The sequence below is a fragment of the Sporothrix schenckii genome, assembly GCF_000961545.1.
Source record: "Sporothrix schenckii 1099-18 chromosome Unknown Cont41, whole genome shotgun sequence".
Taxonomy (NCBI): Eukaryota; Fungi; Ascomycota; class Sordariomycetes; order Ophiostomatales; family Ophiostomataceae; genus Sporothrix; species Sporothrix schenckii.
The window spans coordinates 1,092,670-1,107,214 of record NW_015971142.1 but is presented as its reverse complement, the minus strand read 5'-3'; the positions used below and the strand labels follow the sequence as shown (position 1 = coordinate 1,107,214).

Sequence of the window (14,545 nt, the reverse complement as noted above, 5' to 3'; positions counted from 1 at the left end):
GACGACAGAACCAGACGCCAACGCAACCGAATACGCTGGGAATGCTTGCAATAGGTGAAATGGAAGGAAATCGACGCCGGAGAGTGCGTTGTTGAAAGAGATCGTCGACAGTGCCCTTCGTCTCGAAGCACAAAGTTCCTGATTGTTGGGTGGACTTGTGATATTCGTTTCTAGTTTTTGGGTTTGGACTGTCGTCACAGACTTTGGAGATTTGGGGAGAAGGCGCGACTACGGACGTGAGAGCTTCCTTCCCAATGGGACCGTGTTCGTGCTAGTCAATGATTGGCTTAAAACTTGGGCCTGGGCCTTGCTTTGTTGGCCTGTCTTCTCCTTGCCTTACTGAGCCCCGTAAGAATCCGGCTATCCGCTGAGGACACGCTGTGACTTGCTGCCTTGAGGCCTCTTTGGGAAAGGAATGGGCCGGTGGTTCTAGGGGCCGAGGTTCGCTCGTCTCTTGCCTTAGGCGGTCGCCCTTGCTATTCTACAACATATTACAGCGCAAATTCAGTAACTGTTATACTGTGCCGAGTATCCACACTCGCCACACACTGTTTAAGAAACATAAACTGGATACTTTCAACCACCACCAACATGCGCATTCATTACCATGTTGGAGTACTTCGTATTGTCGGGGGCATTGCATCAATGGCATATCGTCATTTCTAACATGAGATAAAAAAGGAATATGGGAGACACGAGAAATCATATACGCATGTTCCATTCCAAGTCGTAAGTAGCCTTTGGGATATCAGGGAGAAGCATTACACGGCCAGGTCCTCTTCGTGCCGTAGTCCGGCGTACTCGGTCCCCTGGTTGGCAGTGCTCAGTCGCGCGCACAAACTCAGCAGGACCACCGTCTCTGTCGCGGCATAGTGGTTGAGAGCGTCCAAGAGCACTTGCAAGTTTCGGCCAAAAAGGTGCTCATATTTACCCAGGCGGTCGACAAGGCTGCGCATCTCTTCGTCGGTTGGGGCCGAGTCGGTTGCTGCGTTGTTGGTGGTTGTGCTGTTGTTGGGGTCGCTAGCCGGCCGGGCGCTCTGAACACTCTGTTGGAATGTCTTCCACTGCTCAGCGGTGGCATCCTTGGGCCGGGTCGCTGTGGTGGCGAGATCCGGATCGATGCGGTCCATGGTGCGTGTAAGGAAGCTGGCGAAGCTGACAAACGAGGAGCAGGTCTGCATGAGTTTTGCGTGGATCTGTAATGGTCAGTCAGACAGCTAAGATAGACGAAAAGGGGGATCAGAGACAAGGCGGCGTACCTTGAGTAGCTTGCTGTTGGTCAACATGCACTCCTTGAGGCACGTATCGAGAAAGTCCACATGGTCTTGCATCAGCTCATCGACGGTTCGGCTCGGCAGGGGAACCGGAGCAGCAGCGTCTGCGGGGTTCTCGTTTGTCGTTGCGTGATTGTTGTTAGCTGCCGTCGCCGCCGCCGCCGCCGCCGCAGCCGCAGCCGCAGCCGCAGCCGCTGTGGCAGTTTCTTCCGTCTGTAGCCGCGACATGAGCGCTTGCCAGTTGGGCTCAATCACCTCAGCCGTGCAAAAGTACAGCAGCTGCTGCACAAACACCAGCATGCGCGCCCGCAGCGTAAACAGCCGCCGCTTCCAGACGGCCACCTCCTTGCTCATGGATCGGTGGAACCAGGGCAGGTCACGCATGTGGCTCTGCCAAGTTGTCGTCAGTTGCGACTCCAGGTGGTGCAGCGACAGCAGGAACCGGAAAAGCGCCTGGTACCGCCAAATGGTCTTGCGACTAATGACGAGCGACACGGGGAAGGGCATAGCGTAGTCGAGCCGCAGGGACGCGTAGCCGTCGGCGTCACCGCTGCTGCTGCCGCCTGCTGTGCTGGCGCCGTCGTTACCGCCGCCCGCCAGCATAGACGGCTGCAACACCTCCCCCTGCTCGATGCCCGTGATGTTTACGACGCGCTGCAGGGCTTGGACGAGTGTCGTGTCGATCATCTCCACTTTGACATCCTCCTTGAATGGGTCGAGAGACACGATGCTGCCAGGCTGCCGAAGCACCAAATCGAGCAGCGACTGCAGTTTGCTGGTGTTAATCGCCTTGGTATTGCGCTTGCGCAGCTCAGAGTGGCCAAGTTCCAAAAAATACGAGAAGTAATCGGAGGGGTCCAAGAAAAAGTAGTGCTTGAGCGACCGCAATCTCGCGGGCAGCGCATGCGTTGTCAGCAGCAGTTGCATCAACGATGCGTTGGCGTGTGCGTAGGCCGTGTTGATGTTGTCGAGGAACTGGCTGTCGTCAAAAGATGTCGGGACGTCCATGACCTTCTTGCTAATGTCGACACCGCCACACTCGCGAACCACGTTGAGGTACTTGCCCGCAAGCAGCACCTTGTCCTTGACGCCGGCAAGCTGCGGCGGCACGTCCTTGTCCCGCAGGGTGTAACGCCGGTCCCAGTATTCGTCGGTGTAGTCTTCCTTGAGAAGTTCGCGGCGGATGCTCTTTTGTTCCTTAACGAGAAATTCGGCGTGCGGATCGCTGATGCCACCGTGGTGCAGCCACTCGTTGAGCATCACCATGTAGGGCCGGCTGGCGTCTCGTAGCAGCGCTGTCAGTAGCGCCCGCGCCGCCGGGTCGCCCGACATGGACTCCAGCCGGTTCGTAATCATCTCCAACACCGCACCGCCCTTGCAGATCTTCTTGCCGGCCGCATTGCCGGGCACCAGCTCGCCGCCCTCACGCAGCCGGTCGATGATCTTGTCGTAATCGTCAACACCGTCGTCGCTCGACTCGTCCGTCTCATCGTCGTCTAACAATGCGTTCTTCTTGAGGAGCTCGTGTGCCAGCACATACAACTGCAGCATCATCTGGCTGGTCGGCAGCATATGGATATTAAGGACATGCAGAGTAAAGGCGTCGTCAGTGAGGAACTGCGTCTCGAGCTGCGCAATCAGCACCAGGTAGTCTTGCAGGAACTTGCGCACCGATGCACACAGCGCATGGTTGACAAGCCCAAACGACTCGCGGCTCTGCACGTCGACGAATGTCTCTAGCGCCACATAGTGGGTGGCTGTCCGTAGCATCGATGCCGCCAGATCCTGCAGGCTGGGATCGAGACCGGGCAGGATACGCCACGTCGGTCCTGTGAGCCGGTCGCGCTCTTCGTCGGGGACGTAGCCCTTGGCAAAGCGAATATACTGGCCTTCGCAGCCCATGAACACGGACAACAGGTCCTCTATGATCACAGCCTCCTGCGCCTCGAGAGACAGGCCGCCGAGCGCAGCTGGCTGCAAAGTGGCCGGCACTTGTGAAGCGAGAGGAGGTATTGAAACACGCGACGCAAGTGGCGCTGTCGTGTGGGGCAGCAATGTCACCTCGGGCTTCCATGGCACGGTGGGCGCTGCTGGAGCGGGCACGTCCCTTGCGCGCGCGTCGACGGCATTTCTGGATGCGGGTTTGTCCCTCGATGCTGTCGTCGTCGTTGTCGCTCGCGCGGGGGCCTGTCGTTCAGGGCTGCGGACGCGCGTCACATATGTGTCCCGTGTCGTGATGACGGTCCGTTCGGTGCGCCGCTCTTCGGAGATGTTCGTCCTGCCGCCCGTGGGGGTCCCGCCTCTTGCTGCCCGATTCGCCGCACCTTCGGCGCCGAGCCCAGACGCGCCGGTTGGCCCACCGGTGCCCGCAGCTCGACTACTTGGCCGTGGGTTGCCTGAGGCCGTCCGCTTATGTGATGTGCTGCTGTATGTGTGCTGTGATTGCTGCTGGTGTTGGTGCGGCGGCGGTGGCGGAGGCCCCTCACGATAGCGCGTGTCTGACCGCTCGTTGCCCTGGAAATTGTCGTGCACGCCGGGAATCTGCTGGTTGTGTCCGTACGCCGCGTTGTTGCTGGCTGCCGTTGCCGGCGAGTGGCTCGTGCGGAGTCTTGTGCCCGCCCCGCCGGCATTGACGGCCGCACCATTGCTGTTGTTGCTGTGCGCCCGAGCGGCGGTAGACGACATGGTCGTCAAATTCCGAGTTTGGTATTGTTCCGCATGCGGTTATGAAAGGATCGTGGTAAGAGTGAGGCCGCAAGAATTATTGACCTGTAGATGCTTCAGAGGTGAGAATCAAAACTATAATTCCGGGTGCGGTAAAGCGTCGCGACGGAAGGAGGGGATCTTGTCGAATCACGGTGCGGGTCAAGGAGGAAAGCGCGTTCTGTGGTGTAATAATAGCTCGCGTACCATCGTCCAAAAGAGTGACAGCTTGTTTTATTACATAAGCAAAACCAACTACCAGAAGTGGCTAGTGTCTCTGAACGTCTCATACACATCTATCATCATGTTCGTTGAAGAACCAAACCTGAAAGATTTGGAGACGTGATATTTTTCATTATTTTAATTCAGCAAGCCAGAGCTGAAGATCTGAAAAGTCTGAGAGGAGAACAAAAGGAAGATTTGTAATGATATGCTGCAGTAAAAGCACGACGACTACACTTCACCGCTGGCTTTTCAGCTTCCACAGATGCCTATTTCAAATACAGCGAGCATACGCACCTCAGAACAGTCACGCTATTACGTTTCCTGTACCGCAAATAATCACCCCAAATTATCCCGGCCATGGCGTCAGGCCTCGATTCCTTGTTGTATCGGCCGCGTCCCAGCGAATGGCAGTTGTTCCTGCGACAACCGTGCGTCTATGTTGCTCGGCTTTTATTCTCCTGGCGTTCCGTCAGCCCCCAAGAGCGCACAGCAGACGGTGTGTCTGTCGTTTGCATCTCTGACACGCACAACCACCAGCCTCGATTGCCCGACGGCGATGTGCTCATCCACGCCGGCGACTTGACCCAGTCCGGGTCGTTCATCGAGCTCGAGGAAACGCTGGCCTGGTTGCGCCGACAAACACACGCGGTTAAGATTGTCGTCGCCGGAAACCATGATGTATTGCTCGACGAAGTCAAGAGAGGCCAGCGAGAGGAGGACGAACGGCAACACCGCGCCCTCGACTGGGGCGACATTGTGTATCTCGAAAATGACGAGACAACGGTGACCTGCCCCAACGGCCGGCGGCTGCGCGTATACGGAAGCCCACTCTCGCCGCGTCACGGAAACTGGGCCTTCCAGTACTCCCGCGCGCATGACGTATGGGCTCAACAGACCCCTCCGATTTCTCCAGGCATCGATGTTCTCATCACACATTCCCCACCACACGCCCATCTTGACCGACAGCTCGGGTGTGTGCACCTCTTACGGACAATCTGGCGCGTACGCCCACGGCTGCACGTCTTTGGCCATGTGCACGATGGAGCGGGCACGGAGTGGGTGCAGTTTGATGCGCTGCAATCTGCGTACGAGAAAACAGTCCTGGACAATGGCTACTTGCGCAACATGCTCAATCTGGGCCAGGTATTTGTCCTTTTTGTTTGGTTACGAATCTGGCCCGCATCGGAAACTACAAAGTGTTTGCTCGTAAACGCGGCCACAGTTGGCGGCATACGGGATGACACACTGCGACAGCCAATTCAGGTTCTTCTATAATGTTACGGATGGATATGGAAGGTATCGGTATGGCTGGACTTCTCCAGGTTATAAATATTATCGAAATGTGTCGTAGCAGTTGAAGGATAAATTAAATAAACAATACACAATGTCTCTTTTGTGTCGAATCGAATCCTCCGCATATGACAAGATTCGAGGTCATTCCCACGGCCTCTTGTAGGCCGTGGATTGTCGAATACAACTCAACATATGCCCGCAGTTAATTCTCTGTCTATGATTCCGGTTGCAAAGCGTCTGTCCCATATCTGTTTTGTCGTCGAAGATACAGTTAACACCATCTAATCGTGACCTTGACTTGGCGCGACAAAACACACTAGTCCTTATTCGGTCTCAATACCCACTTTTAGCTGCCCTCTCCTAGCGGCAATGCTGGAGCTTGGTGGCCAGCCGCCGCCTTCCCAGAAGCTGGCGTAGGCGGTCTGCTTGCCTGGACGCCTCATAGGCGGCGAAGCTGTTCCAATCGATTTCGTCTTGCATCGCATCGACACAACGTCTCAAACGCACCGTCACCACCGGACAACCTGCGTCCTGCCCGCCGCACTTTGACGACCGAGCATTAACGATATTCGCATCAGAATTACCTTTCCCATTGCCACTCTAGGGCCCTCCGTTTCGTTCCACCAACCGCCAAAATGTTCATGTCACGATCCGAATACGGTGCGTCTTCACCATCTGCAGCCTTGCCTCAAGGGGGGCTGCCCTCTCCCGACTCCCCGTCCGCTCCATGTTGCTAACATCTTTGTCATTTTTTAGACCGGGGTATTAAGTACGTACTGCGATGACGAGCTATCCACGATGCACCTTGACCGCACCCCTCTCTCGCCTACCCACCCACGAGACCCCATCTTCCGACTGCTAACCTCCTTCTTTCCCTCCTTCTCAGCACCTTCTCCCCCGAAGGCCGTCTTTTCCAGGTCGAATACTCGCTCGAGGCCATCAAGCTCGGCAGCACAGCCATCGGTGTCGCCACCTCCGAGGGTGTTGTCCTCGGTGTCGAGAAGCGCGTCACGTCGACGCTCATGGAGGTCAGCTCCGTCGAGAAGATTGTTGAGATCGACACCCACATTGGCTGCGCCATGTCGGGCCTGCAGGCCGACGCCCGCAGCATGGTCGAGCATGCGCGCGTCGAGTGCCAGAGCCACGCCTTCAACTACGCCGAGCCGCTGAGCGTCGAGAGCTGCACGCAGGCCATTTGCGACCTGGCCCTGCGCTTTGGCGAGTCTGCCGACGGCGAGGACAGCATCATGAGCCGGCCCTTTGGTGTTGCCCTGCTGATTGCAGGCTACGACTCGACCGTCGGCCCCGACGGCAACGAGGGCGGCCCGGCGCTGTACCACGCCGAGCCCAGCGGCACATTCTACCGCTACGACGCCAAGGCCATCGGGTCTGGCTCGGAGGGTGCCCAGGCCGAGCTGCAGAACCAGTACCACAAGGTGCGTTTTGCCTCACTCCGTTTCTGCAATGTTGCACTTCCACAGTCTGCCCCGCCGTACTAACCTGCCACCTTGCCGCGTAGTCTCTCACCCTCGAGGACGCCGAGACGCTAGTGCTCAAGACGCTGAAGCAGGTCATGGAGGAGAAGCTGGACGAGAAGAACGTGCAGCTGGCCAGTGTCACAAAAGAGAAGGGCTTCCGGTTATACACGGACGAGGAGATGGCCGCCGTGGTCGAGCGACTACCGGCAAACTAAAGGCATGCAGAAGCTGGGGGAACGACGGTGACCTGAGGCTGCTGGGGCTGAAGGCACCAAGCGGAATGGATTTGTAACGAATACAGATAGTAGAAACTCATCAAAAGCCAGGATTCACTTGCCCTTTGTTCGCTTATTGTGATGTGTAGATTATTACGTACTGTGCCTACAGCCCTTTCCAATACTCCGTTGAAGACATCCAAAGTAATTTGCCTGTCGTTTTTGTATGCGAGCTCCAAATTCCTAGCACCCCTTTCATCCCAGTCATCCCAACAGGACGCAAAACATTATCCCAAACCCTTTTCTGACACCAGTGATCCTCCATATACACCAACATATGAAAAAAGCAATTTAAAAAATAAAAGAAAGAAAGATAGAGAACGGGACCAAAGCAATCAAATATGAAGTAGCCCAAAGAGTCTTTCTAGCACACGGCCATAGGAGGGGTTTTTGCCGTCCTTGCAGAGTCCTACTCGTGATCGCTAAGATCCAACCTTTCGAGATCTGTCTCCACACTGAGCAGACCGACAGCGTAGTGCGGACGTTCAGAGGTAGACAATACCAAACGCTCCTCCACGTCCTCGAGTTCTCGCACACGGTCGATGATCCGTCTCGGCTGGTTCCAGATCGACAGTGGAGCTGCTTCTAGATCTGGCGGAGACTCGTAGGGCGGCCCACGGCCCAAGTTCGCGGCCTTGACCCAGCCGGACTCGCAGCCGTTTGCAATCTGCCGAGCGGACTGCCATCCCGTCAACCGTGCAACATTGTGCATCCTCCTAACCGTCCAATGCCTTTGGGCGGTATCTTGGTACTGAACAGCGGCAACAAACAGCGGGAATGAGCTTTCGATAGAAACGCATCCGAGAAGTGTGCTGACGCTGGACATGGTACCCATGTCCTCGCCACCAATACCGGCCACAATGCGGCCGATCTGGATAGCGAAAGGGGCGGTTTGCTGTGCGGCCATGCCTGCGGCGACCATAGCAATAGGAGGCATCGTGGGATAGCAGCGATGTAAAACTATTAGTCCCATGTAATAGTTCATCCAAATGCCGGCGATGCTGTAGGTTCGGTATTTAAGAGCCGGACCGAACGGACTGCTGACGGGGGTGTCGAATTCGGGGCCGAGCGGTTCAAAACCTGGACCGAGTTGGGCCCGGAAGACTTCGAATGTTTGGCGGATGGCCTCCCATTCACGCATGGCAGCAGCTGTACGCGCTTCGATGTCGACGTCGTCATGTTTGTCGCTTTGCGGTGACACCTCGCGTGGAGGACTGAAGCCTTTGGGGATTGTGATGTGTCCTGTGGAGGGCATCATGCCGACAAACCCGGGAGGCGACTGGCCCTGACCACCACCAAGGCCATCGGACCGCATCATCTTTCGTTTCCGGGACTGGTCTTTTGAAGCAAAGCTGCATAGCCGGCCGAGAAGGAGAATAAGATGATCGTACGTTCCATATCTGTTCGGTCAGTGACATTGAACATCGCAGAAAGTAATAGTTATTAAAAGGTTTGCCAGCGATATATTACTTACATCGCATCAATCTTGCTGATTGGGGCACGAGGAGTGCATTGTGTCCAACAGCCGTATTCCATCCTGTCAAAGAGACGTTATTAGAGACATAAGAACCGTATAGGTAAGGCCGCTGGGACCGTAAGAACTCACAAGAGAGGTGTGCCGCCGAGAATGCTCTGGTACACATCCATCTTGCAGTACCACCAGAAGACATCTGCAATTAGCTCGTACGTTTCGATATCCTTCTCGGTGTAGTGCTGGGGAGCGGTCCACGAAAGTGGTGCTGCCGAAGACACAGGGGCTGGTGGCGTAGAGTCGTCGTAGGCTACCGGCCGCCCCGAGAGTTGCGCAACAAGAGCGGTATCAACTTGATCGATGTCTCGCTCTGCAACGATCTTGTTTGCATAATCGTCTTTGCCAGCTTCTGGACTAGAGTTGTTTAGGTATTGGCGCTGTTGTCGCTTCAGAGCAATGATCCTTTTTGTCATGTCTCTGATCGGGATCTCCCGCAAAATAGCACGGGCACCCCACAGATGCTTGCACCACTTGTCATGGTCCGAGTTCCATACTTCATAGAACCCAAGAAGCATTGTGGCGGCCAAAGTCGCGGGCTGTACGCGGCGAGATGGGCTCCCGCAGTTCCGCGCGATTCTCCGCAAGCTCAAATGATAGTGCTTCATCGAGGCCGTATGCGGCGCGCCTTGGAGTCTTGCCATCTGAAGACTGCCAAGAGCAAGCATCGCCTGAAGTAGTGCAGGGTGGTTGAGAGCAATGATCGGGAACGTGTCTAGCAAGTTAGTAACTTAAAAGATTCGAGAGAAAAGATGGCGCTGAACAAATAAATAAACAGAGAGAGACATACAGGTCCAGATGTGTTGTCGAGACCGGGGCACAGGTTGGCCTTGAAAGATGGGCGTTGGGTCGACTGGACGGCGTTCGAAAAGTGACATGCTAGGACCAGTGACGTTGACAAAGTACCAGAAAACCGAAGCGGTTTGTGCGTCATTGAGAGGCGAGTTAATTGAAGATGGAATGTAAGTTGCCAGCACGTTGGCGTCTGCAAAATTTGAAAATGTTCGCATTTGGGTGCCAAAGGCATCAGGTGGACGATTGTGCAAACGCCTTGCAACAATAGCACCGAGGTCATTGGATTCCAGGTGTTGCGCCTCGTCCTCGGACTCTCCTTCCTCGTCTTCGGATGCCGCCATGGATGCGTCATCGTCGGGGTGCCAGTACGCGGTTTCTTCATCATAAATAAACCTGGCTGGCTTTCCTTCCTCGTTGATAAACGTCCGAACGGCTTCATGGGGCACGGGAATTCTAGTGACGTCGGGAACTTGGTCTCCACTGGGCCATTGTGCCGGGTTGATCGGAACGTGTGCCGCAGACGCTTCGGCAGTGGTTGGAATTGACTCATAGCCCACAGGCGATATCAAAGGTGGCTGGTTGAAGCTGTTGAGGTCCACTGTCTCCTGGCGTGATTGCTGCCATGTTTGATGTTGGAAGGTTGTTGGATCCACATGCGGATTTTGGGGGCTCAGTGGCATGTACGGCACCTGGTGAGGCTGTAATGGTATCGGCTGCCCTTGGTGGTAAAGCTGTTCCGCATGGAGCGGAAGCCCCTGCATTTGTATTGGCTGCTGATGCATGTGATGCTGGAGGTGATGCGGCATTCCACCCGGAGGAATGTCGGACGCCATCGGCGGCCTTGGGGCGATGAACGGAAGTGGTGTCTGGGCCTGGGGTGCCATGTGTCTTGCGGAGCCGGCCATGTGTGGATTAACAAGCATGCTGTGGGGCGGTGCGTTCGGAAAGATGAGGTTTCCCATGTGGTTGGTTTGAAAGGTGCCCATGGGGTCTTTGAAGACGACGCGTTGATTGTAGCCATCGCATTGTCTTTTTGATTTGATACAGTTGTTGCATCGGGGCTTGGTCTCGTCGCACTTGATACGTCTCCGTCGGCATGCTTCGTGTTGTTAGCAGGAACTGAACGTGAAAAATCACAGTGAAATGCCGGCTTTACGTCTACCGTGACGTTCAGAACTTACTTAAACAGCCTGTTTTTGTTCGCTTCTTCACAACTGGCTTTTGGGCCATTGAAGTTTGAGAAGGCTCTTGGTTATCAGCGGCCGACGTGCGGCGCGTGTCCGACGACCCAGGTTGCAAATTTTCTGATTCCATATTGCCAAGAGATCCGAATTGTACGTTTAGCGTTCGCTCTGCTCGAGAGGCCGTCGAAAGCTGTGCGGTTTTGACTACTTTTCAAGTAATAAAACTGTCTTTTGTTATTCGAATAAGATATAGACTGTAGGATGGCGGGACGACGATGTTGGCCAGAGGCGAGAAAGGATCGATAACGAGGGATCGATAACGAGCTCGCAAGAGGTGTTCAAGAGGAAAAGACGAGGATCCTCAAGCACCGACCACGCTCGTCACCCCGCAAGAGACTGGAGGTCGTATAGAAGAAACAACGAGGGGGGCGTTGGCCGGTGAAGACTGAACAAGGTAGGAAAGCCAAGGCGAGTGATGTGGCAGTCCGACTCTGGCCAGGCTCAAAACGGGGAAAATAGCAAGGCACCCTGGATTATGCACGTACTATGCGCTCTAGAAGCAACCTCCGAAGCAAGTCTCTTTTGCGGTTGATTTCACTCTCCTCTCTGCCGTGCGCTCTGGCAGTGAGACAATGAGCAGGGCTCAGACTATCAATCGGCCGGAACAAAGCAGCAGGTCGGAGTTCGCGCCTGTGGGCAACCGCGTTCGCAGATATGGAGAAGGGCCGCCGCATGGGAGATATGAGAGAGACGCTGTGGGAATAGGAGACCAATCCTTTCGGCGTAAGCGATTAGAGGAGCGGATGTGCGTGTGTCAGGAGAGGATGGCTCTGCACAGCAGCAAGTGTATCTGGGGTGTTGCTCCCTTTTGCTGGGGCTGAGCTTGACTATTTGGATCCGTGGTTGCCAGTGTGAGATTTCATCCGCTGCAGAACCCTTGTCGAACGCGGGTTCTTCCCAGATCACTTGCAGTTTCACTTGCAGGGCCCTCTTCAGTCACTTTTGCAGGTCCCCAAGGAGTCGTTCTGTACGATACAGATTAGGTGATCTGGCTCTGGTTTGTCTTTGTCCTTCGTCGAGGTAGCAAGAGGATCCGGGAGAAAATCAAATAAAATAAAAGACGAATGACTTGGCAGAGAAATGAAATTGCAGCCAGAAAAGTAAAAATAACACAAAGAGTATGACGAGTGAGACAGCTTTCGTGTAACGGTAGCCGGTGGTGGTGGACAGATACGGTCGGTTGCACACACAAGGCACCCTGCCAGTCTCTGACGAGCAAGCAGGTCGAGGAAGCGAGATGCGGCGAGCGTGACAGCTGAGGTGGCCTGTCGGCCAGGAAAAGACCTGATGCCAGAACCGTTCCAGGGAGGCAAGGTACCGGGTTCTTCCACCACAGAGAACTGGGCCGGGTTGGACGGGACCAGCTTGGAACAACGAAAGCAATTGAGATGATGCGGGAAGGAAAGTCGGGTGAGATGCAGCAGGGCAGGTCGTGGACCGGTAAGAGATCTTGAGAAGTTAGGCGGCCTGTTGGCTGATTTGCGGAATGTTGCTCTACGAGACCAGCATTTTGTCCCTGAGCGTTTTGGGGCGATTATTAAACCAAATCCTCTTAAATATGAGAAGAAGGTGTGAATAAGGTGTGAAAAAATGAGGTTCGGTCCGAGCTGCTGAGAGAGGAATGCCGATTCAACAAGGTGGCGACGATAGACGGGACGTAGTCAAGAGACAATTGATCGCAAGAGTAAAGAGGGGCCGCGAGACGGCAATTAAAGTGGGGTGTCGGGAAGCAGTTGCACTCTGTCGAGGCTGCAACCCAGCGAGGTAGACAAAGACAGGTAGCTGAGAGCAAGGTTGAAAGGGCAGGACAGGGCACAGCACCAGATGGCAAAACTGAGAGGCCACGCTAGTTGGAAATGCCAGAAAGATTGTTTTTGACAAAGCAGAAAATACAAACAGCAGCGTAGGCAAGACGATGCTGTTCAGTTCGTTCTCAGCGGACTGAAGTGTCGAAATACTTGACTGCGAGCATGAGATGGAGCAGCGTTGGTGCTTTGTGTAGTGTTGTTACGCCGTACGCCCTTGAGATCATATATGGCGGGTCTTAATGCACTTGCGGGCGCCGAAGAAGGGCCATTGCCTACAAACAAGAGATTGGCCGAACTGTCTGGAGTGTGTGGGTTCGTCGTCGCATGCCTAGGAAAGGCCTTGTGCCTCGAGATGCAGCAACTGGTTGGATGCCGGCAAGTGGGTGCAGAATGAGGTTGTAAACACAGCACCGAGGGACGGCCGCTGGCAGCCGCTGTCGTACGTGATGGAAGGCCGAGTGATAGTGATGCGGTAGGGTGAGATTTGCACCGTAAGATGAAAGGATAGAGGAAAAGATCTCTAGGGGTAAAGTTATCGACAAATGTTGAGAAAGAGAATCGAAAACGGCATTAGATTAGACGAGAACTTAAGGAAGCTTTCAGCGGAGTACAGGCAACGCCGAGAGACAGGCTAGAGTGGGGGATGGGTTGGGACCGGGGGTCTTTGTGATGGAGACGATGAAGGACGAGGGTGGGAAAGATTGTTTTGATGTGGAAAAACTTGAGAAAATGTGAAGTGAAGAGCCAAGTCAGGAGGAAACTGTAGGGCTCCAAAAACGGTAAGCACGTGGAGTGATGGGCGTAAAACAACCAGGCAGTCGTATGAAGAACGATGGGAAGTGGAAGGACCTGACCGAAGGAAGGCGCCGTGGGTCGCTCGAGCAGCAAAGAGGCAGGAAGGCGTGCAGCATCGTGGATCCACAGCACGAGCATTCGCGATCGACGGCTACAAACTCCATTCAATAATTATGTAGCTGTATCGGACCGGGAAGGAAGAACAGAACAGCTTTGTTGCTAGGCGTTTTTTGTGCTTGCTGCATATCATGGTAGAGCAGCAGGGGAAAAAACCACCAAAGCAACGGTCATACAATGCAATAATACCTGGCTTGTATCATTGTTCCCGAGAAATTCGTTCACATCCGTTCATCACTAACCAGCTCTCAGCCTGAAAAGGCTCAGAGAGAACTTGTTAGGTGAGGCTACTGCATACCCCTGGCTAGCGCATATCGGTGGGCAGATTTCATCTCGCCCCGTTTGCGTGGGAGGGCCAGACCTCTGAGATTTTCTCCATTTGCGTAACGGCATACGGCCAATCCCGCGGAGAGGAAGCTGATAAAAGTCCGCACGGTGTTTGCTCAGCATTGCGGCAACCACGACTTGGTGGCAAACGTTTATTTTCTGCGTTTCTGTATGTTTTTTGTCCCCACGATGTAGATGCACCCGAGTCGAGGAAGAGGGCCGAGGAGATTGACAAAGACGTCGAGGTCGAGGACAAGACTTGAGCAGAGCCGCGTGAACATGGAGCCTGCCGTACGAAGGCTGCTGAAATACCGAAAAAAGGAAATACACAGCGCGAGCGCCTTAGTCAAAAATTGACAGACGGGAATTATGAGAAAGAAGTGGAATAATAGTCGAAATCGACTATTATGAGAGCAACTGCATATCACTCACTAAATTGCCCTATATAGTTACATGTACATGAATAAAAAAGAGAAGGGAAAAAAGGCAACGCTAGGTAGCATCGGATACGGGAGTGGACAGCTCAAGGCTTGCCTTCTTCATACATCCAAACAGAGAGAGAGAGAGAAAGCGAGGGCGTCTGCACCGTCCCAAGAATGCCCGAGATAGGTGGTTGACCAGTGCGTACGTTGTGTAGCACCCGCCTCAGATGAGGACAGACCAAGGGAGAAGGTAGAACAAGA

At 54.5% G+C, this 14,545-nt stretch overlaps 4 protein-coding genes across 4 annotated transcripts; 2 read left to right on the top strand and 2 right to left on the bottom strand.

Annotated features, from left to right (window-relative positions):
• Nucleotides 1-761: 761 nt before the first annotated feature.
• Nucleotides 762-3,959, bottom strand: SPSK_06958 (uncharacterized protein; the record flags this gene model as incomplete). The annotated part of the gene is made up of 2 exons (XM_016733628.1): nucleotides 762-1,196; nucleotides 1,260-3,959. 2 exons carry the CDS (start codon nucleotides 3,957-3,959, stop codon nucleotides 762-764), a joined length of 3,135 nt encoding a protein of 1,044 aa, XP_016590673.1.
• Nucleotides 3,960-4,559: 600 nt separating this feature from the next.
• Nucleotides 4,560-5,477, top strand: SPSK_07815 (phosphoesterase; the record flags this gene model as incomplete). The annotated part of the gene is made up of 1 exon (XM_016734470.1): nucleotides 4,560-5,477. The coding sequence occupies one exon, from the start codon at nucleotides 4,560-4,562 to the stop codon at nucleotides 5,475-5,477; it is 918 nt and encodes a 305-aa protein (XP_016590672.1).
• A 653-nt stretch (nucleotides 5,478-6,130) lies between these two features.
• On the top strand, nucleotides 6,131-7,188 carry SPSK_07727 (20S proteasome subunit alpha 5; the record flags this gene model as incomplete). The annotated part of the gene is made up of 4 exons (XM_016734384.1): nucleotides 6,131-6,155; nucleotides 6,252-6,264; nucleotides 6,382-6,931; nucleotides 7,015-7,188. 4 exons carry the CDS (start codon nucleotides 6,131-6,133, stop codon nucleotides 7,186-7,188), a joined length of 762 nt encoding a protein of 253 aa, XP_016590671.1.
• Nucleotides 7,189-7,657: 469 nt separating this feature from the next.
• Nucleotides 7,658-10,885, bottom strand: SPSK_06953 (C6 finger domain protein; the record flags this gene model as incomplete). The annotated part of the gene is made up of 5 exons (XM_016733623.1): nucleotides 7,658-8,648; nucleotides 8,723-8,785; nucleotides 8,855-9,491; nucleotides 9,567-10,670; nucleotides 10,753-10,885. The coding sequence occupies 5 exons, from the start codon at nucleotides 10,883-10,885 to the stop codon at nucleotides 7,658-7,660; spliced, it is 2,928 nt and encodes a 975-aa protein (XP_016590670.1).
• Between the last annotated feature and the right edge of the window lie 3,660 nt (nucleotides 10,886-14,545).